Source organism: Mytilus californianus, unplaced genomic scaffold (assembly GCF_021869535.1).
Source record: "Mytilus californianus isolate M0D057914Y unplaced genomic scaffold, xbMytCali1.0.p SCAF_2, whole genome shotgun sequence".
NCBI classification, from domain to species: Eukaryota; Metazoa; Mollusca; class Bivalvia; order Mytilida; family Mytilidae; genus Mytilus; species Mytilus californianus.
In genome coordinates this window covers 35,712,225-35,735,155 of record NW_026262668.1, presented here as the reverse complement: position 1 = coordinate 35,735,155, position 22,931 = coordinate 35,712,225, and the positions used below count along the sequence as shown (strand labels likewise).

The 22,931-nt window shown below is 32.0% G+C and overlaps 1 protein-coding gene across 4 annotated transcripts in view; it reads left to right on the top strand.

Moving 5' to 3' along the window:
* The first annotated feature begins 284 nt into the window (after window positions 1–284).
* The window catches only part of LOC127729777 (uncharacterized), a 34,475-nt gene continuing 11,828 nt past the window's right edge, over window positions 285–22,931 (top strand). For 2 of the 4 annotated variants that reach the window (XM_052237662.1, XM_052237659.1), the window contains exons 1-2: window positions 12,544–12,635; window positions 15,022–22,370. In XM_052237662.1, the coding sequence (XP_052093622.1) occupies window positions 15,092–22,370 (7,279 nt within the window). In that variant the 5' untranslated portion in view covers window positions 12,544–12,635; window positions 15,022–15,091. Of the gene's footprint in view, window positions 366–12,543; window positions 12,636–15,021; window positions 22,371–22,931 lie in introns of those variants that run through there. The other 2 variants (XM_052237660.1, XM_052237663.1) reach the window with 2 other exon arrangements.

Genomic DNA, 22,931 nt, shown 5'->3' with positions numbered 1-22,931 from the left:
TAATTTAGGATAATGTTTTTTTAGGATGCAAAACGCTATTAAAGTGGTTGATGCAATTTGATGATAAGTAAACCCCTCGATACATCTTCGACTTATTTGTTGACAAAGACTTTATAAATTATAGATTATGTTTAAAATGCTTCAAGCGAAGGGCCAATAGTTATGATACACGAGTTGGTATTGATCCGGAGGATAGATTTAAAAACCACATAGCAAATGACACGTTCATATTTATATAAATATACAAACGTACTACTACCATTTAACAATAAAACAATCGATTTATTTTAATAAGATATACACAGCGTGAAATCGACAATACAAACATTGTCATCAGTTGAAACGCATATCTCACCTGATCACAGGTAAATATATAAATCTATTACATGTTGATTATTGATAAACTTTTCATGCATTGTTTTTGGTTTCAGTTTATATCTTCAGCCTTTAACCTGCCCTTGTTAATAGCTAGCGTGCTGCAAATTTTTTGTGTTCCGTTATTGTTTTAGTAAGATATAGGCATCGTAATTTATATTATCATAATTTGTTAACTACACAAGCTTGAAGACGGAAAGTGCTCGTCACACAAAATCTTAAAATCTATCAGATTATATGTGGTTCAACTCTTGCACAAACAAGCACAATTTTGAATAATTAAGAACAGGGACTTTCTATACTAATTAGCATAGAAAGTCCCTGTTAAGAAGGATAGTTTTTTGCAAACATTTTACGTGTTTCGACAAAACAATTGACGAGTAATTTTACAGTAAAAATGTCATTTGCTTAGTTATAGCAGAGACATAATTGTATATATGTCTCTGGTTATAGGCACTCGAAATAGTTCAATATTTTACATTTTAAAGCACGGCTTAAAGTACATCTATCATTTTTCATTCTTAGCTCGATTTGGCTCAAGTGTATTTTTTATTATTTTTGTGTTATAGTCGGTCTAACGGTAGTTTTATGCTACTAGGTACGGGTGTCGCATGGCAGGATATGTCAACTCCTCCAGGACACCTTTGAGTTAATATTGAGGAACATCAGTTGTTGCTGTTGCTTAGTTTTAAGTTACTAGTTAAATTACGGGTGTCGCATGGCAGGATATGTTAACTCATCCAGGACACCTTTGAGTTAATATTGAGGAACATCAGTAGTTGCTGTTGCTTTGTTTTGATTTTTGGATGTTGTTTTCAGCCTGTCTTGGCTTGTCTATACGAACGACCGGTAGGGACATATTGTTGTTAAAATTTCTCATTTCAAGCTCGACAATTCATAGTTCCAATATAACATTTCTCACTTCCAACTTAAACTTGACAATTGTCATTTCAAAGTTGTAACTGAGAATTATCATCTTGGAAGTGAGAAATGTCAACTTGGAAGTGAAAAATGTCAAGATCGAAGTGAAAATGTCAGTTGTTTCTGACGCATAAACATTATTGGTAAGGTAATTTTCTAGATATATTATGATTTTATGATTTACAGTAGTAAAATTTTACCTAAAGTTTAAGAGGTTAGCCAAAACTATGATTGCAATTAGCCTTTTCAGAATCGACAGTGATTCCGAGCTATTGTATTTTCAAAGGCGTACACCGCAAACGTTTTAATAGGCTCTGAATGTCAACAACAATATATTTTCAACCATATTTTTTTTTTGAAATTACACATTTTTCGTCAGATTCTGAAAAAGTGACTTTTAAAAAATTACAGTGACTTCGTTACAACTTTAAGATGATTGCCATATTTATCGTATGAATAAGGACACAAAGTTATGTTGTGTATTTTGTTTCTTTTCAAATTATGTATGTTGTGCAACAGCTTGTACAAACTAACCTTCAAAACTAAGAATGCTTATATAGACATGCATGCTGTGCGTTAAGTTAAATAAAATTAGACAATCCTGTTTTAGGCATGTAAAGGATTTCTTATATTTATCTTAAGTTTTTCGACAATGAATCATTATAATTTACATATGTTGAAAATTGATTTCAATGCTTGTTTATATCATCATAAAAGGTTTAAATAAAAGAAGAATGTGTCTGAGGACATGGATGCCCCCGTTCAAGCTTTGCAATTGTTCAAGTTAAAAAGGGACATAACTCTAGAACGGTAAATGACTCACTACCTGAGTTCGAACTCTGTCTGCTTGTTGTGGTTCTTAGCATTGTGTATGAGTTTTATATAATTCGGATGAGGCAAACTTAAGTTAAGGTGCGGAATCGAAAATGGAATGGATGGAAAAACGGACGGAAGGACAGACGGTCAAGGGTAACACTTAATGCCCCCTTCGCCTGCGGCAGGGACATAAGAACTTCTAGTGTATTATTTTGGAGAGAAAAAGAACAATGGTCAGACAATGGTTACATTTATCATTACAGAATATGCTATACTTAGTACAGGCTAGCATTTCAGAGTATTGAAAAATTCTCTGACTGAATGAAAGTTCCAATCGTAAGAACTTGCATTAGGATGCTTAAGGTCTCTATATATGTATCGATAAGAAATATTTAGTACCTTTTGGGGTGTTGACAAAAATCATTGGTTGGGTTTTTCTTTTTATGAAAAGGAAATCATGTTTCGAATCTGATATGAAATGAAACACTATAAAGGAGGGTCTGGATGCGGGTCCTTCAAATACGTTTTCCTTAATTTTCAAACCATTTTTCTCTATTCTTTATAAATTTCGCCAATTTTTCTCTGTTCTTTATATTTTAGCACCTCATTATTCTCTATTTTGTATATTGGGACTTTTTCTATTCATTATTTTTTGGCACATTTTTCTGCCGGAGTAGTGTTGACTTATTATCTATTCTGTAAACCCCATCCAGACCCTCATAAAGAAAATAAATAGTAATCACTTATCTTATTGTCTTAGAAGTACATGAAAATAATTGAACTACCTGCCTAGTGTCTCAAAAATTGGTCAGTTTGTCTGGATTATAATTAATGTATAAAACAACATTTAATTTTGAACGGAAAAGCTTACGCTTATACATCATTTATCATTTACTCTGTCTATTTTTCTCAGCGTATTTTTTTTATAGCGCACCAACTTATTCTTATTAAGATTTAACTCAAAATACCGTTTTACTGGCTTCTAACGTTTCATTTCTTCATATGCAACAAAGACATACAAGCAACAAATGTAAGAAAAACCTTACTTTTGTAAATATAAAACTTAAAAGAAATCATCTTTTTTTTAAATATTTTCTAGTGTACACAAGAATAAAAAAAAAACACGCTTGGTTACATTATCACTGAAGTCAGATCGTTTTCGTCTTTCCAACAAGGGTGGATTCGAAATATTTTTTTAAAAATAGAATTCCTACAGCTAAATTCATTTGCCCCTGCGTATTTGATAAAATATTAAAAAAATTTAAAGTATGATCACTTTGTGAAAGCTTTTTCAGTAATTAAAAAGGTTAAGTTCACTCAGATCTGCGAGGTCAATAAAACACGTGCATATCAAAACCAACTGAAAAATGTACACTCAATAAGAAAGAGCCAATCGAACATTCTTATCAATAGGGGATATTCGAAAAAAAAACGATTTCAATGAAAGAAAAATTAACAATAGAAAAGGTAAAGCTTCAACTCGCACCTTTTTAATTTCAATAAGTCGACTAAAGAAAGTAACACAAAAGAACATTCGATAAAAATCAGTTCAGGAAAAGCACTTTACTCTGTAATAACAGTATAATATCTAACAAACAAAAATCAAAGTTAAAGTGGAGTAAACAGGGTGCCAATTCTTACGCTTTTGCTTACAGTCTTTTAGTTCCAAAATTGTAAATGGTCAACCCAAACAAACATAATACATTACAGACAAAAAAAAAAAATCAAACAAACATAATAATAAATCTGACAAAGACGCCAATTTTTTTTTTTGTAGATGATAGTACTTTCAGTTTATTAAAACATAATACCATACAAGGAGAATACTACAAATTTTAAAAGTAAAATATATATACAATGGTAAACAAAATGAAACCAACACTATAAATACCTCATGCGTCCTAATCTCACCTCTGAACCTTACAAAGCAAAAACCCGAAAGCTGGATATACAAATACCGAGCCACATCAAGAGTCATACGACCAAATAGTACAAAGACAAATAAAGATAAAAATGTAAAGTAAATAAAATGATACACAACTTCAGCGCCTTGTATATTTTTGTTAAATAGACACTGAATCTTTATCTATTAGGCCGATGAACTTTTGGGAAAAAGGACGAGACATTCTTTGCCAAAACCCTGGCTCATTATTATTTGCTCAGACACCGATGAAGCTATTTCATAAATGTTTTTCGAATGTCAAGATGAAATACTTTGTTGGACAAAATACTTTTTTTCAAATTCCTTTCTACTTTGACCAGAGCCAGACAGTCCTCTCATTTAATCGAGCCTTCTTTAAGACACAAGCATCTTTATGACGAATTCGATGCACAATGACGGTTGTAAATATATCAGAACAAGGCATTGAAATCCTGCTCGTATGTTTCATTTTCTTTTATGCCTCGTTCACACGTACATTTAATTCGAATTGAATTCGAATCGAATGCGAATCGAATTCGCTAATCGCGTTCACACACTCTTCTTTTTTAATTCGAATTGATTCGAATTGGCTAAATCGCATTATCCAATTCGCACTAGAAATGCGTTTTTGTTAATACGAATTAAAAGTTAACGTCGTTAGGACAGTAAAGCGAATTTGACGCGCATTGCAATTCGCATTAGAATTTACGTTTGGACGTTAAACGTTTCGAATGCGAATTAAACTAATTCGAATTAGTTAATGCGAATCGAATTCGAATTACGTGTGAACGCAGCATAATTAAGAATAAAAGACATGTTTTATATAAAACATGAACATCAAAGGAGTGATATATCTGACATAACGTTTTTGATAATATATTGACAAATCAAGTAAAGGCGTCTTTAATTAATTCAAGGGGGAAAAGTATTTAATAAATCTCCAGAAATCAGCAATTCGCTGTCGCAACATGTATTTAAACTCACCGAAATTTTATGAAACTCATACTCAATGCTTCAAACCACAAAACACAGACAGAGTTTAAGAGTTATGCCCCTTTTTGATTTGGAAAATTGCAAAGCTTGAAGGAGGCATTCGTGTCCTCAGACACATTAATCTTTTATTTTATTTCTTTTATTGTCATTTATTAAATCGTATTTGTCAGTTTCGATTTGAAAAGAATTGGAATAAAATTGTGATTACCCAAATTTTTAAAACGTTGGTCTGTTCTGAATGACAAATACACTTTTGGGTATTCTTAATATATGCCACAAGAAGAAAAGGACAAAATAATGTTATTGATATTTTCTTTCTGCAAATTCCTCCAGGCATATTATACCATTGGTGATTATTTTGCTGTTCTTAAATCCACCCTTTCGTTTATTAGTCCTAACACGACTCTAACCGTTCAGAATGATAATTAATTCAGAAAAAAATAGTACGAAGTCTATTGTTTACCATATTTCATTAACATTGGCATTAATGAACTATTCCAACCATACATTGTTCTCCGTTTGTTTTGTGTAATCATTCTTCTATGTTGTTCCGTTAACTTTTCTCTGTTCTTAAAGAACTGGCGTTAAACAATTAAAGAGAATAAAAAATCAGCTTCACTGTGAGACAATGTATGGTAACATGAATTACTTAGTATTAATTAAATAACGTTGTTATTGTTACACTCATAAATTGTTACACTGATAAATATTACAACAATATGATAATAATTCATTAACGTCTCACCATCAATAGTAATGTTTACACATTTCACATTGTGAAAATAAACTTTGAAAATTATCAATGCCATTCTAAAATCAACTATGAGAGACGGATTTACAAAAGAACTAGTATATTTAAACATTTAAAAAATATATCATAAAACATATATCATGTATAAAAATGTCTTCTACTGTCTAAAATGAGTTTGCCAGTTTTGGCACATTTTTGTATCACATTAATATCGTCACTGGCTAAAATAAATAAAAGTTTCATTGAATTCGGCTTTTTTTCTCAGATTTTTGTTTAAATTCTCATACAGGTCGTTTCTAAGATCGCCGTACAACGGTCATTCCATCATTACATGTTACTCTTTACTTGAAATATTGCAAGTGTCGAGGCAATAACTAGTAGTACAAGAACTTGACTTTCGCTCGTTTTGATGGCATCGGTGAATAAGAGGTAATATAATTTTACCGATGTTGAAATCTCGTAAATTAATGTTTCCCTGTTTTTTGATTTTTTTATTTGATATACAAATCAAGTGAAAACAACTGAGTGAATCGCGTGAAGTTCAAAAAGCAGAAAGACCTTGTGCGTCTACGGGGTAAGGGTCGCCTGCTGTGCATGCATCCCCCACCATGCGAATCAAGATGTCATGATAGAGAACAGGACACGACCAGTAAATATACAGAACAGACGACTATTTTTATGTTTTAAGATCCAAGACCGCGAAAACATGTATCTGGTGACGGTTAAGACACAAATACATCGTATCGGTCAACCTTAATTGTGCAGTGTCGATTTCAATACATATTTGCAGTCCCGCATTGGGTAAGTCGTTACAGACTATATCCTTTTTATAAGACAGATATCACTTGACAAAAAGGATGATTTATTAACATATTAATTTGGCATACATTTGAACGAGGAAATTTTGATTTTTATATATTAATACTGTGATTACACTTTTTTTACTATAATTTATATGCAATACTGTTACTGTGATTGTTTTCAAGTAACAAAGCAAGACAAAACGTCACAATAGAAATTTTGAGGTTTTTGTTTCATTCAATTATTTTTGTTTTCACTTAAATCTTTCAGAAATTAATCAATAACTTTGACGTTTACTGTCTCCGTTATATTGAAACGCATTAAAATGTATAAAAGTGTTTCAATATAATTATAACATTTATTTTAATCATCTATCTGAAAATGAAAATAAAAACCTATATTTTGAACATGTCAACACCATCACAAGTAAATAAAGTCGGTTCCTGTATTAAAAAAAAGGTCATAAAAATAAGGGCAGAGGACTTTTGATCAATATGTTTGATCTGTTATTTTATTCATTTACTTTACCAAATGCCTTAAAAGATATTTTGTGTTTTTCTTTGTATTTATCACAAACCTATTTAGTTAATTGACAATAAAGATTTGATTGATTGATTGATTGATTGATTGAATGAATGATCAATCGATCGATATCCATTTATTTTGAGTTAAACATCTTTACTTGATATGTTCTTGATCTTCCAAAAATATGGTTTACAATGCATGCCCATCATACGCCTGCACGTTTCCATGCTTCGGTATTGGTATCATTTAAATTATGTATTTTGACTAACTGTCCAGTTTTCATATTATATAATTGAGCTTAAGTTAAGTTCATAACTCCTTCGGGCAAAATGCACAACAGAAGTTTTGGGTGCTCTATTTAGACCCTCTTGCTATTTATACTCACGACCATTTATGTGTTAGCTTTCCCATACCCTTTGTCGTCAGCCCGGTCGATAAAACTTATTCCAGAGACGCTTACCGCGCGCACTGACATCTTTATCAAAAGTTAATATTTTCGTGAACGTGAAGTTTTTCTCATCGTTTTCCTTCATATTGAAACAATTGAAATAAACGTGTGTAGGGAACTTGGGAAAAAATGTATTTCAAATTAAAAGTATAACTTATTTGTTGATTCCTCTCTCCTCCCTTTTTTATTACTGTCCTATTAAAATGTAACTATTTTAAACACGTTATTGTGGCAAATTTGAAACCGAAATCATTACTAAATTATGTAAACTATACTATGATTTACAGATTATGACATATATTTAATTTGTATTATTCGTTTGATTCTACTTAAAATTTGACTTGATCACGTGCTTGCCTAGAATTAAGAATATACTTTACATAAATGAAATAGGTATTGCTTTACATTTATCAATGCTTTTGGTCCTACTGCTGTCGATTCTTATATTTTGGCATTGCACAAGTCCGTGTTTTACTCAGACTGTTAATGACGTCTTTGTACTAAACACATTGGATGTGTACTGATTAATATTTTAGTCTGGGAATGAATTAGTTGTATGATGGATGTGTACACAATTTTGGCTGCTGGATTGCAATTATTCTCACATCAACCAATTATAAAATTCAGAATAGAAATGGGGAATATGTCAAAGAGACAACAACCCGACCAAAGAGCAGACAACAACCGAAGGCCACCAATGGGTCTTCATCGCAGCGAGAAAATTCCGCACCCGGAGGTGGTCCTCAGCTGGTCCCTAAATAAAATTGTGTACTCGTTCAGTGAAAATGGACGTCCCACTATGTCTGTTTGGGTTACTCACCCGATTTTGTCAATAGAACGGAACTATATACAACTTTCACGATACAAGTGGGAGGTTTAGCTAGTTATAAAACCAGGTTTAACTCACAATTTTCTTCGGAAAATGCCTGTTACAAGCCAGGAATATGACTTGTTTTCCAGTCGTTCCATTGGTTGATAAAATCGAACGTTTGGTCTTTAATATGAAGAATATTAATATACACCATGCTTGCAAACTGTATGTCTATTCAGTTTCCTTTAATTTTACAAGTTCTATTTCATTCTGCACTAGATCTAATGATGTCAAAGGTTTGAGAGAAGAAAAAAAAATATGAATGTGATAATAAGTAAATGAAAAATAACACTTGATATTCCTGCTACCAATCTTTATCTTTTTTTAATTTTTCTAAAAAAAACTATCAAAGTCATATCTATACAAGGGTTTAACGTTCAACTATGTTTCCGGTTATGCGAGTATATACACATACGGTAAAACTGTAAGCGTACATTTATAAACGCTGCGTTGATTAGTTCATAACGACAAACTAGTAATTAGTTTCTAGATAGAAATAAACCATTGCTTTAGAAATTGCTCACCTTACAAATTATTGAAATAACAAAAATACCGAACTCCAAGGAAAATTCAAAAACGGAAAGTCCTTTATCGGTGACCAAACTAGTTTAGCAATACACTTCAATGTAACAGTTTATAAAAAATAATAATAGAGAGCACAAAAAGAGCTTTAAAATATCGGATTAGTTGTCGAGTTCTTAAAAAAATTTGAAAATATTAATTTAATTTGAAAGTAAAACATTAAATCAATGACAAGTAAAAGAGAGCACAGAAGGAGTTTTAAAATACCGGATTATTTGTCGAGTTCTTAAAAATAAACGAATTTGAATATTATAAAAAGGTACCACTTATATTTATTTCCTTAGGTTAGCGTTTTGGTAGATTAAGAATAAAAGAACGTTAAAACCTAAATTTAAAATCTAAACAATGCTAAATATAAGAAACACAATGATAATCAATATAGCCTTTATCAAAAAGTCCGTATGCTAAAAATGAAATAGAGATTCTAACACATTTCATCGATTGGATAGGATAATTCTCCACTCGAGGCAAACAGTTAAATTTTCCAATTTCAAACAATCTCATAAAATTTTCAAATTCAACTGTCGAGAGTGGAGTATTATCGTATTGCATGAGATCTGTTTATCTAATGATTTTAGGACGATATACACAAAATTGTATCTTCTCTTTCCAAGGCTGTGCAAAAACAATTCTTTTAATGTGAAGTCATCGTGCAAGAATTTACATATATCTATTTATAGAATAATATTATTACTTCTAATTAAACCCAACTCTGTTCAAAATCTTTCAAAGACTGACATTTAGTATGTATTTCAACCTGTATTGACATTTAAAAATCCATCTGGTAACAGTTTAAGCAACTATATTCTTTCATGCATCTTTTAATTCATACCATTTTGTATGAAACTAGGGTCAAATCGCCACGAGTTGTGAAACGATGCCTGAAATTAGTTGTAAAAGTCTACCACTAATTTTGATATTGAATCCTTGAACTTTAGGTCAAGGTTGTGTTCTTTTTTTTATAAACTATTACAATGAAGTGTGTTGGTTAATTAGTTGTTCACCGGTAAATGTGTTAAATAAATTTTGATGCCTGAAATACAAAAAATATCATTAGTTCGTATGTGTAATTAAGTCATCTATAAAGCTAAACCAGTTCATAATATTTTGCAACAAAGGGACCCCAGAACTGGGAATTAAGATAAAGTTTCCATTAGATTTATTGATTTGATATTGTCATCTGACAGCGTTCAGCTGGAGTGACACACATAAATCACTTCTGTCGACTTTTTTCGTCGTCCGAGTTAACCCGAAACTGCTTGAAAACGGCTTGACAGAATCAACCAGTCTTGCATAGAAAATTATCTTCAAGACATGAAGTTGTGCACCTACTATTTTAATTCTAGTTTGTGTGGGTTCTTTTTCTGTTTCCCAATCCATCAAATGGACTATACAATTCTGCTAATATCAGTTTGTAAATCTTAGAAAACGGCATGACATAATTAGACCTAAATTGTATGAGTTATATCTTTTGGAGTTTCCCATATGTTGTTACAATAATTCATTTATCTTGCAATACGATTATTGACTGGTGTATCTGAAGGTCTACGGTAAATTTAGTATAAACCCCACCAATGCATTCCTCATAAATACCAGGCTTCAAATGTTGTACGCAAGACGTGCGTTTCGTCCACAAAAGAATCATCTGTGACACTCGAATCAAAACAATTTAAAAGGCCAAATAAAATACGAGTTCAAAGGAACTGAGTACCCAAAATTCCGAGAAGTGATTGTTTGTACATATGACGGAAATATCGTCATTATCATATTCCACGTGCCTGTGTTTTTTATTTTTTTTAATTTATATTTATGTTTATTTAGAGTCAGAGGAACTTCGGCAGTCTTCGGGGTCGTCTCGATGGCGTTTTGAGACAATTCAGTGTTACCAAAAGTCATACACATAATTTCCTCGTCTTTATATGTTTTGTTTCGTGGGTTCGTGCGTTAAAGTTTGATTGTTTGCGCCAAATATTACGGCCAGAATAAACTATTATCTCAGTTAAATTCTATGAAATATACATATTGCAATATTTTTGCTGTGAATTGTTTTTCATTTACATGGCGCCTTATCAAGTTGCCACATTGAACATAATTTGAAATACATATATTTACCGAACAAATATGAAATGCAAGTTCCTCCACACAATCTTTTAGTTACCGTTCAAACTAAAAGCTCAGACCGTACATATATGTTTCTACCATTGCATAACTCATTTCAAGACAGTGTTCTAAACAAAAAATAAATCGTGAGGCTTGCAAAGCGTTTTAAATATTTAAAAATTAAATGTCAAGAGTGCAGAAAATTTGTATCACACGAGATACGATGGTAAAATCTGTTTCTCTAATGATTTTTAGACGATTTATAGGCAAACGCTATTTTACCTTTTTAGATCTGTGTTCTGCCAAAATAATTCGTGTTTTTTGTTCTATGTGAAGATATCGGGTTATAAACATGGTCGCCTTTTTTTCTGGACACAATAGTAAAATCAAAGAAAAGCAAGAATACTTGAGGTCATAACGGGGTTTGAACAATGAAGGAACTACTCTTTGATTTTAGAAAAATAATCAACTGATCGGGAAAAGTATAAATCGGATAAGAATACAAAAAGTATTTCTACAAATGTTAAAAATCTTATTTTCAAATCAAATAGATGTCATTTACTTTCTGAGCACCTTAGTTTATCACATGTTTTTAAAGGTTCGTGTTTCTCAATTTAAGCTTTCTGTGTAGTTTTTCGAGGACTCGTCTTGTTTGTCTGTTGATCTGTTTTTTCTTCGACCTTTGATCACCTTTGCTTTGGTTGTCCCCTTGGTATTTTTATTTACCTTTTTACAAAGGTACAAATACTTACAAGAAATGGATTTGAAAAGTTTATTACCATTTTCAATATCAAGACGTAGTGTTTAACAGGAACATTTCAGAAATTGACCATTATGTTTGTTATTTTGTTAAACTCAACAAACTCGCTGAACTTGATACTGTAGTTCTAATCATCTGTATAAAATCTATTGCTGGAAATCCTGACATGTTGGAAATTGTTTTAATAAGAGGGTGATTCAAAATACAACTAATTAAATTTAGCAAGAAATTTCAATTTTTAAATATTGAAACGTAGTGTTTCATCGAAACAGGTCAGACATATCTCATTAATTTTTTTTTAACGCCAAACTCTGCCAATCCGCTTAATTTATTTTCTTTGGTTCTAAGCAGCTTTATCAAAAGAGTTACAGGTTAACCTGATAGTCTGACATGTCTTTAATAAGAACAACTAATTAATTTTGCAAAAAATGTTTTAAAAAATCGACTAGCATAATTAATTGAAGAATTATTGGAAAAAATATCCATATGTCACCAACCCAGTAATGTACAACCCCATATAGACATTATAAGGTAATGTCTGTGCAACCAATACATTAATGAATAATTATGTCTGCTTGTGTTTGTCACTAGAACACATGTGTGTCCTTGAATAAAATGTTGTTCTAAAACCTAAATCAGTTCATGTATATACACACTTTAGGATGATGACGGGAAGTGTTTAAAATTTGATGTAGGAAGTATTTTTTGTTATGCCTCACAGCGTACATTTTATATCTAAATTGTATCAAGGTTGATTTTCTTTTACATCAGGTAAATATATACCTTGTCATTGTATTTGAAAAATAATTATTGACCTTTTAATCACTTGTTTATTAGAAATATTTTTAATGTGCACATTTTGAACTATTTGTAATTGTAACCTGGATTTTATTGATCGATAGGTTTATCAAAACATATATTTTAAATACGTCCACACTATTTCAAGTAAATAAACTATGTTCCTGTATTAAAAAAAGACATTCTAATTGAGTAGACTCTTGATATATATATTTGCTTGATCTTTTCTTTTATTTAATTTATTTGCTGTGTGACTTTAAAAATACTTTGTTGGATTTTTTATTTGTCACAAACGTTTCTAATTTAAATGACAATACTGATTTTGAATTGAATTGTATTGAAAACTACGATCGTTTTGTAAAAATTTAGACTATATATGATATTCCCCATGAGAACAGATAACATTTGGATAATCGGGAACCGTGAAACAAAGTTAACAAACAACAGAAGATTAAAGGTCTACAAAAACATGCCGGAAATTAGATTTTCAATAGTACGAAACAGTGCACGAACCCTATTGAAAAAACGCAATGAAATCGTATACGTCAGAGGGAAAAACCGTGATTTTCTATTTATGTCTCATGTTTGAATATTATGATTATTCAATGATGAGGAAGTTAGGTATAAAAAGACCGGAATCATATTTTTATAATTTACACAAATGCAAATAAATATGGATATGATATCAAAATAATTGGCTATCATACATAAAAAAAAAGTCCTCTGTTAAATTGAAATATTTGTCATCTTGTTATTTCATTTGTTTATTGATGTTTTGAACGAGAATTATAGACCTGTGATAATGTGCTTGTTGGTGGAATGATATTAAATAAAGACAACAGTAGTATACCGCTGTTCCATAGTCATAAATCGATTTAACTGAAACAAATCCGGGTCACAAACCAAAACTGAGCATATTTACTTGAATGTAAGAGGTAATTGGTTTGGACATTGTTATTGGTTAGTGTTCCCTTTAAATTCAAACAGTATAGACCACTGCGGTCTTAAATGCTTTTCGTAAATTAAAGGCAACAGTTGTTCATTGGCTGATATATCATGTATATCTTTTGATATAACATTTAATGAAGAGAGCTTCCTCACGAAGGACAATCTCGAAAAACTCGTCGTATGTACTAGAGTTACAAAGAGTAAATTTCATGTACGTCGCTTTGAAATGACATAAATTATACTCTTTTCAATTTCGTATTTCTGAACTGAAATAATATCCATAATAATTGTAGAAATCATCATAAATACTGGAATTGAAAAATAAAAACGGAATTAATATAAAGACAGAAAAAAGATAGGATTTACCAAAATCCGCATAATTTTCTCCAGGTGGGAATTTTGTATATTCTCTAAGGTTGGACACCATAAAAAAGTGAGGCATATCCAATGTTATGATTGTGAATCATAAATATGAAATACATTGCTTCGGATTATTATAAACTATAAAGTGCCCCGGAAGTGTTAACAGATTCTGCTCCACATTCGATACCCGCCGTATTAATCCTATAAAATACGTTGATGAGTTATATCATGTGATTAAGCATCACGCAATAGCGGATTGATTATTTACTTTTTTCTAACCCTAAGACATCACCAAATTACTAAACGAACGGTCATGTAAATGTTCTAACCTGAAACTTGACCGAATGTGAAAGTTCATGTACATAAACCTGGTTCATTGACTCTTTGACAAAACAGCTGTCGACTTCAGCAATTGTTCTTAAAGCAAATAAAAAATAACAGGAAACAGAAAACGCATTTGCTTTAAGACTAAAATTAAAAAGATCATTGTGTATGCGCTTAAGATATTTCTTTTCATGCAACATCTATTCACTCTACATTATTTAACTTGTTTTATTAAGCTGTTACGTTCGAAAACATATTGCCTTGGGTTATACTTAGTTAAATAAACCATGTGGTGTCATGTTAAAGGGAGATAATATTTCATTTACGCGACAAAAACAAATATTGGCAAACATCAGCCAAATGTCATGCTTTCTTCAATAGAGGAACGTAATAATCTAATTTCTGGTGAGTGTACATTAATCCCGTGAACTTTACTGTGAAGCGCTTACATCACTTTCATAGATATTTATTTAATTTCTTAAATAGTTGTTAATTATCATTATTGTTATTGATTTTAACTATTATTATTATTATTATTATTTTTTTTTTATTTCATTTTATGAGTATCCATACTATTATCATTAGTACTGTAATTGAGTTTTACCTATTAGTATTTTTTAAATTATTATTATTATTATTATTATTATTATTATTATTGATAATTTTAACTAATACCATTATTATTATATTTAAAAAAAATTCTTCTTTTTATTATTATATGAAGCGTTAAGAAAGACTGGATTAACATGGAACACTGATAATAGGAATATGTAAACGTGCCAGCAAGTATAAAGATGCATCAAGACGAGCCGGTAGAAAATTCCAGTAAAAATGACCAACGTCCATATCAGCACTACTCAAGAGACGTAGTTGAACATTCAGATCACGAAACGAAACAGATATTGAATCGTAGTGTTAAAGCTCATGCAACAGGTAAAATCAAACCAAAAGCCAATTGTCGTTCAAAGGTTCAAACAAGTGTATACGTTAATGATTTATACGAACAACCTGTATGCGAAAGTCCAGTTACTATTGTATCTGGATCAACAGTCCAAGGTTTACAACATTCACTATGGAGGCCTACTGATACACCCACTATAAAATCTCACGCATTTGTGGAAAGCAATTCTTTGCATGACAATAATGGTGGTTTCAATCGACCAGTGGGCAGCAATATGATTCATAACAGTTATTCGTATCACCAAACCGAACCGATTGCATCACACCCATCCTTAGATCAAAGACAAAATCACAATTTCAAAGTTGGTTTAGTGGAAAGCTCTATAAATCATGGATATAGCATGAATAATAGGTGTGGTTATTCTCAAAACATGTTTGTATCAGATAGACACCAATCGAGTCAACGTCTTAATGAATCTCATAAATTTCTAACTGCAAAACAACAATGCTGCGATATGTCAGCCATATGTCAACATAACCAGAGAAAATACGAAACTGCACCTTATATGTCATATACTGATTACCTTATGGAATATTCAAAAGCTTTATGTTGTATGCAGAATAAAATGTTGTTACAAGATGCAGACCGTCGTTCAAAAATAGCTACAATAGATAGAAACGATACGTTATCAACACAAAGTAGATACTATGCTCACTCAAATCAAAGCAAGATTAACAAATTTACTGAACTAGGACGTGTTGATTGTAAAAGGTTGACTGATGCAGCAATACAAACTCATCAGAACGAGGCAAATAACTTAAACAAAAACAGAATATTACAAAACAAACAAGGCTCCCATATTATTTTACATTCAGGTGGGTTGCCTGATAGATCATACATGTTTCAAGATAACACTCATGTGATGCCACATAATCAAACGATGAGCAGAGAAAAGAAAGGCCAATTAATTCAAGAAGGACAATTCGTGACTAGTGTACAGCAAGACAAGGATACAGTAAATTCAATAAAAGATTCATATCCAAGGAATGTACAACACGTAGGACCTAAATGTACCACCAGTTCATCTCATTACCCATCAATATGTCCTTTATACACACGCAATGAAAAAGAAAATAAATACGGAAGCAAAAGTCAGATTAAAAGTTATGAAATGTGTACAGGAACCAAAAGTTCATATGATAAGGAAAAGATGGAGAATATAAACAGTATATCTGGGGAAAGAAACGAAAATTACACTCGCATAAATACTATTGCTACAGTGATGCAAAATGGCGTAGATGACCATTCTTCAAGTAATTTGAAATATAGAAAATCAGCTGTGACTTCAGTAATGTACCAGACGGTACGCGAAAAACAATTTTCGCCAAAGCAAAGAATGCTTCAAAAGTTTCAACATGACATAAAAAGTCCAAATACATTTGCGAGAGAAATAGATGACACAGATGAAGACATCTCCAAGGAAAATACATTTCAGCATCAGATGACAGTTAAGCATTTGCAAACAAACGACCAGTTAAATAGCTCTAATTCAATATGTTTACCTAACGCAATAAGAGAGACTAAAAATTGTAAAGGAAAGCTAATAGGAGGTTCAAATTATTTAACTCTAGATGCGAATGTTGGAGGTAATTCACTAAATGATGAGCTTGACGAATCATGCGCATCAAGCAATGAAATGATTACAACAGAGAGACTTACAGTGAAGCAAAATGAAACAAAAACATATGAAAATGACAGCAATGAGAACACTGAAAAACGAACACAAAAGAGACAAGAAGGAGATATGAAGGATTCAAAAATTGAAAAAGTTACTTTTAATTCAAAATTTGACGATAATATTAAAATTTCGTCAGACTCAAATCCAGAAACGGGTTTACGCAACTGGTCACTGATTCAAAAAACTGATCCGACTTCAAAATGTGATGATGTCGAAATCAAAAAGCAACACTTGATCACAAAGCCAGAGGATCAGCTGATTACGTTGACACAAAAATCAGAAATTATGAGTGAAGGTTCCGTGAAACCGATCTATGAAACATTAAAAGATGGTTGCACAAAAGTATCCGAAAATAATAGTACACAGAAACTTTCATCTTCGTCAACTAAGACACAGGAAATTGATGTGGATTCATCCGTTACCGAAGCAGTATTAACTGGAAACCAAATGAATAGAAACAAAGAATCAACAACTGCTATTGTCGACGAAACTATTTCTGCGACCCCTGATGAAACATTGTTAGATTCATATACTGTAGAAGAATCGTTGCTTCTGGAGTCAGTACCTTTGTGTGACTCAATCTCCTTATCTTTAAACCCAACCGTAAATGAATGGTCTGACGTACCAATAACTGTAGGCGAATCGGTTTCTGACATTTTTATTCAGTCCGACAAAAGTGATGTGGTGAATTCGGATACTTGTCCAAACAAAGAGACTGAAGTGATAGAATCTAATTCCGCTATAGAATATACAGTTTCGAAAAAGGATGGAGCGGTTGAAGTAGGTGAATTAAATATTAATGATTCACAACAAATAGACAATCATATCAAATATTATATTATTGAAAATGAAAATATTGATGACAAAGATGATAATAAAAAAATTATTTCCATTCAACACCAGCTTTCGTCAGCAAATAACGAATTGGACACAACAACCGAAACAATAGCCAGTGATATTGGCTCAGTAGTTAAAACTGATCAAGTATCCTTAGAAAACAAAAGTGTATTTAATACAATCTCAACATTTCACGAATCAAACAAAGATCTGCCGAAATCTGCTGACGGTGCTGAAAATGTAGGCAACAATGAATACGAAAAAAACGAATCTAAAAGAGAATGTGTTGTTCATGACAATGGTTATGAATTGCTTTTAGAAACAAAACCTTCAGAAAAGCCTATTGATGGGTTTCAAAATATTTCTTTACAGACAGAAATTGTAAACGTTTGCACCGATGGGCAGGTCGGGGATGACTCGTTTTTTGACTGCATAGAAACAGAAGAAAGCTCTTTTTACCGTACATGTGTTGATGAGGAAGAACCTGAGAAAACTGATATCGTGTTTCAAAATCTTGCCGCGCAGTCTACTTTTACCAATGAACAAGATTGTTATTTGTTAGATGCAAAGATAGATAAACATTCGTCAGATCATGAATGTTTTAAATCGCTAGAGGAAACCATCGTGCAGCATTTAAATAAGAGTATCGAAATAATTAGTCAAAGTCCACCTCAAACCGTTGATTCAACAAATATTATGCAAATACAGAAAAATTTAGAATGTTTCAATCAGCGAATTCAATCTGCACCAAATGATGAGCTTCCTTTATCACATTCTCGTAAAGTTATTTGGGATATTTTGCAGCTATGCGGTTCATGTATGATAGTCTCACAAGTAGCACTCGATCGTTTAAAATCATTGGTTGGTCAAACAGTAAAAAATCAACTCGGGTTTTACCCTGATATGTTTATCGATACTTTAACTATATTGTTTAAGCAAGCATCAATCGCCTCAACCATGGCGTCAAATATCAGTGACGACCTGTTCTTTGAACTTTCAGGCGACAATAGTGATAATGATTCACCTATAGCAACAGAGAAGCCTCTTTCTACATATAATACACCAACACTATCAAATGGCGAATCTCGTGACAATAGTGATAATGATTCACCTATAGCAACAGAAAAACCTCTTCCTACAGATAATACACCAACGCTACCAAATGGCGAATCTCGTGACAATAGTGATAATGATTCACATATAGCAACAGAGAAACCTCTTCCTACAGATAATACATCAACAATGCCGAATGGCGAATCTCGTGACAATAGTGATAATGATTCACTTATAGCAACAGAGAAACCTCTACCTACAGATAATACACCAACAATACCGAATGGCGAATCTCGTGACAATAGTGATAATGATGCACCCATAGCAACAGAGAAACCTCCTCCTATAGATAGTACACCAACACTACCAAATGGCGAATATCATGACAATAGTGAAATATTATCAGAACAAGGAAATTCAATTAATCAGCATGAAATATCATCTGTATGTGCAAAAGAAGGAACGAAATCGTATGAAAACAACAAGCTACCTTGTTTTAATAGCAATGAGGTTACAATATCTGCTACCGAATTTTCAGAAAAGCACCAAAATCCTGAACTTGAATGTGAAGATGAATATGTCGATAGTCAAAGTCCAAATGGAACATTAATATCGTTAACAAACACTAAAGATCAGCTTGATTTGATGAATAGTGAAACTAGACAAAGGCCAAATAGAACAAACATCTCATTTCTAAACACAAAAGATCACACTGATTTGACAAATGATGAAGCGATTTTAGATAATCATTTGAATAAAGAAAAACGATATGAATCAACAAAGGACAATGTAAAACCGGCAGAACTTTTAACTTTTGAAGGACAAAAGGATAGTACAGCAGAAGTAAAAGCAGATAGAAATACGATGTTTACCTATCGTAATGAATATTTTGAATACAAAAGAAAACGAAAAATCAAAAGACTTAGCGAGACAACAATACATAGAAGCCGACAGCCGAAAAGAGATTTCTATTGCAAAAGACGACCAAGATCATCAAACTTCGGAAATTCAAAGTCCTGTCGTAAATTAAAGAAAGATTTATTTGAATTAGGCTCATCGGAAATTTTCCATGGAATTAAAGTTCCAAGTTCTATAGTACTGAACTACAACGAAGCTAGTCAATTCTGTTGCCATGTTGTCTTAACAAGAACTCCAGTTACTCATACAAAGTTGGTTTCACATGACCGGAAACGGTCAATCTGTAATCAACAGAAATCAAATGCAGACAAATGGAGAGAGTCCAATAAACATGCTAACCTTGCAAAACATGAAAGGTGCTTGAATAGAAGTTCATCAGATAGTAATTTGATAAGCAAATTCCTTGAAAATAGTTATAAAGGCAATGAATATTTTAAGTCATTTCAATCAAAATCAGAAAATAGTATGAAAGTTGGACAAGCATTGACTTCCACGAATGTTACTGAAAAAACCCACACCGTTAATAGTATAGAAAATCAATCAAATGAACGATCAGCATCAGCAAATGAAACGGAAAGAATATTCCATGACGATTGCGAAAAATCTAAACGGAAAGAACACGAAATTGAGCAAAATATATGTCAAAGCTACTCAATAAATAGTAAGGATAACTCTTATTCATTACATAACTGTTCATCTGAAAATATATTACCAGAAAATTCAAGTCCAAAAACAGAATATGAAATTGTCAAAAAAAATCCTGTACTCGATTGTGTTGTTAAAACTAACTCAGAGAATAGAGAATCTCGTTCTCACCCAAAATTAGTACCGGAATTATATCTTAGAAAAGTTATGAACAAAATTTCAAGATCTGAAAATATTAATGACAGCAATGTGAACTCCAATAAAACGTACGAAGAGAAATATTTTACGAATGACGAACCAAAATCAACTGAAAATAGTTCATATTTGGGCCTTTCTCCCAAAGTAAATGTAGATGTCGTGCAAAATGATAAATCTAGTGTTCAGTACGAAGTGTTGCAGGAAGAGAAAAAAAGTGTCGGTAATAAGGAAAATGAGAAATCACATGCTAAGAACTATAAACACAGTAATACATTGCCAGGGAAACCAATATCTAAGGAGAGTATTCGTTCACACAGAAAACTATCATTTGAAGAAGAAATATCTAGGCTTGATTTTCCTAATTCTAGAAAAAAGTATGTAAAGGGGAAAACATCTGATAAAGGCAATGGCGTGCTTCCGTGGGAAAATGCAAAATGTTCAGAAGAAAGGATGAGAATGAATGGAGATAGTCACACATTTGCAAAGGGTGATTATATAACTAATAAAATCAGTGCTTGTGAACGACAAAATCAGAATTCAGCAACAGACTCACACAGTATCAACAAAAGTAGCACACATGAAAACTGCAAAAATGAGGATGTCATACACAAAACTTCTGCACATTTGGTAACAAATTTAAAGGATGCCATGAATGACCAAAGACACAAAACAAGAAATCATAAAAAGACAACTAAACCTTCAAATGACAAAGAAATGGTCACACGTACAACAGTCAAGCAGGCGTCTTGTCCTCAAGATCATTTTGAAAAGATGAGGATGTCTTTGGAAAAAAAATTAGGCAGTGACTTACCAAAATGTCAGAATCAAAGTTTTGTTAAGGGGCTTGTGACAAGTTTGCGAAAGAAGTTATGTAACCAAACACCCATTAAACCTAACAAAGTGAATACACAGTCTTCTCGAAACGACAGCGATAGCTCTGCACAATTATTCTGTAGAACACAGTTAAAACGCAAACTTTCGGGTACGACAGACCAATTGTCTCTCAATATACAGACAATAAAGGATATTGATAAAAAATACAAAAATGAAGACCAAAACGAGCATATAGTAGCACAGGATAGTAAGGCAGATAATTCAAATGGTACTATTAAAAAAAGTCAAATACAAGAGAACATTGAAGACAATGCCAATATGAAACAGCGACATGATCATGTAACGAAGAATAGAAAGAGGGATGATAAACAAATTAAAGTTCAGTTATCTTGCAAGGAAAGAAAAGACTCCAGACCAAATGCTACACAAAAATTAAAAATGCAAAAGTCGACAAAGCGGTTATCTTCAGAGCGTATTTCAGCAAGTGAGGGTAGCCCTACCAAAAAATATAAGACATATAATAAAGTGAAGCAAATGTGTCAAAATGAAAGCAAAGGCAAACAAAAGCATAAATCACAGAGGCAACATGAAAACCTTTCACTTGGCAATTCAAAATCTAGAATGACTATTGAAAAAGTAGAAGCAAACAAACAATTTGAAAATCAAGTTTGCCAACGTACTGTTCAAAGAGTATTTCATGATCAGAAAGGAGAAAGACGAAACAGTCGTCAAAAACAAGCACCGAATGAAAAGCCTAACGAAACAAATAAATTACAAGAAGATGTTGGCAATACCATAAACGTGAATTTAAAACATATTGACGAACATTCACGATATATATCAACGAAACAAGAGGATGAGATTTCTAGGATTGGAAAATGGTCGAAGCTGTCAGATATTTACAATGTCCAGCCGTTAGAAACAAGTGACGAAGAGGAAGACCATACAGGTAATAGAACACGAATACTATAATGGAAAGTTCTGACATTTTATAAATAATTTACAAATGAAAAGTCCCTTAGTCTTTCTCAAACTAACATTGATTGATTGATAATAATAATGATAAATAATTTATTCCAAAAGCAAATACAGTTTATATGATAATATGTAATGTTAGATATTTTTTTTTATAAAGGCACCATAATTACACAAACAGTTATATATATCTTTTAATGGAAAACAACATTGTTAGAACAAGTAAATTTTACAAAGTACAATAATCAATATAACGCAGAGCATGATATGCATATACTTGTACATGGCAATATAATTATACATGTTTCAATAAATTAATCATCGATGATCGCATCAATGCACCTTACATAATTTATGTGTTTTAAAACATCTTTTAATTGATTCCTTCCTTTCTTCTATAACGTTCTAGTTTTATTGCATTGTTAATAATATTCATTCTCATCACAAATTTATTATAGTAGAACCGTTTATTAAAACAAAAATGTGAATTAACAGCATTGCAATGTGTATGCATTCAGTGAACTACCGCTTCAAT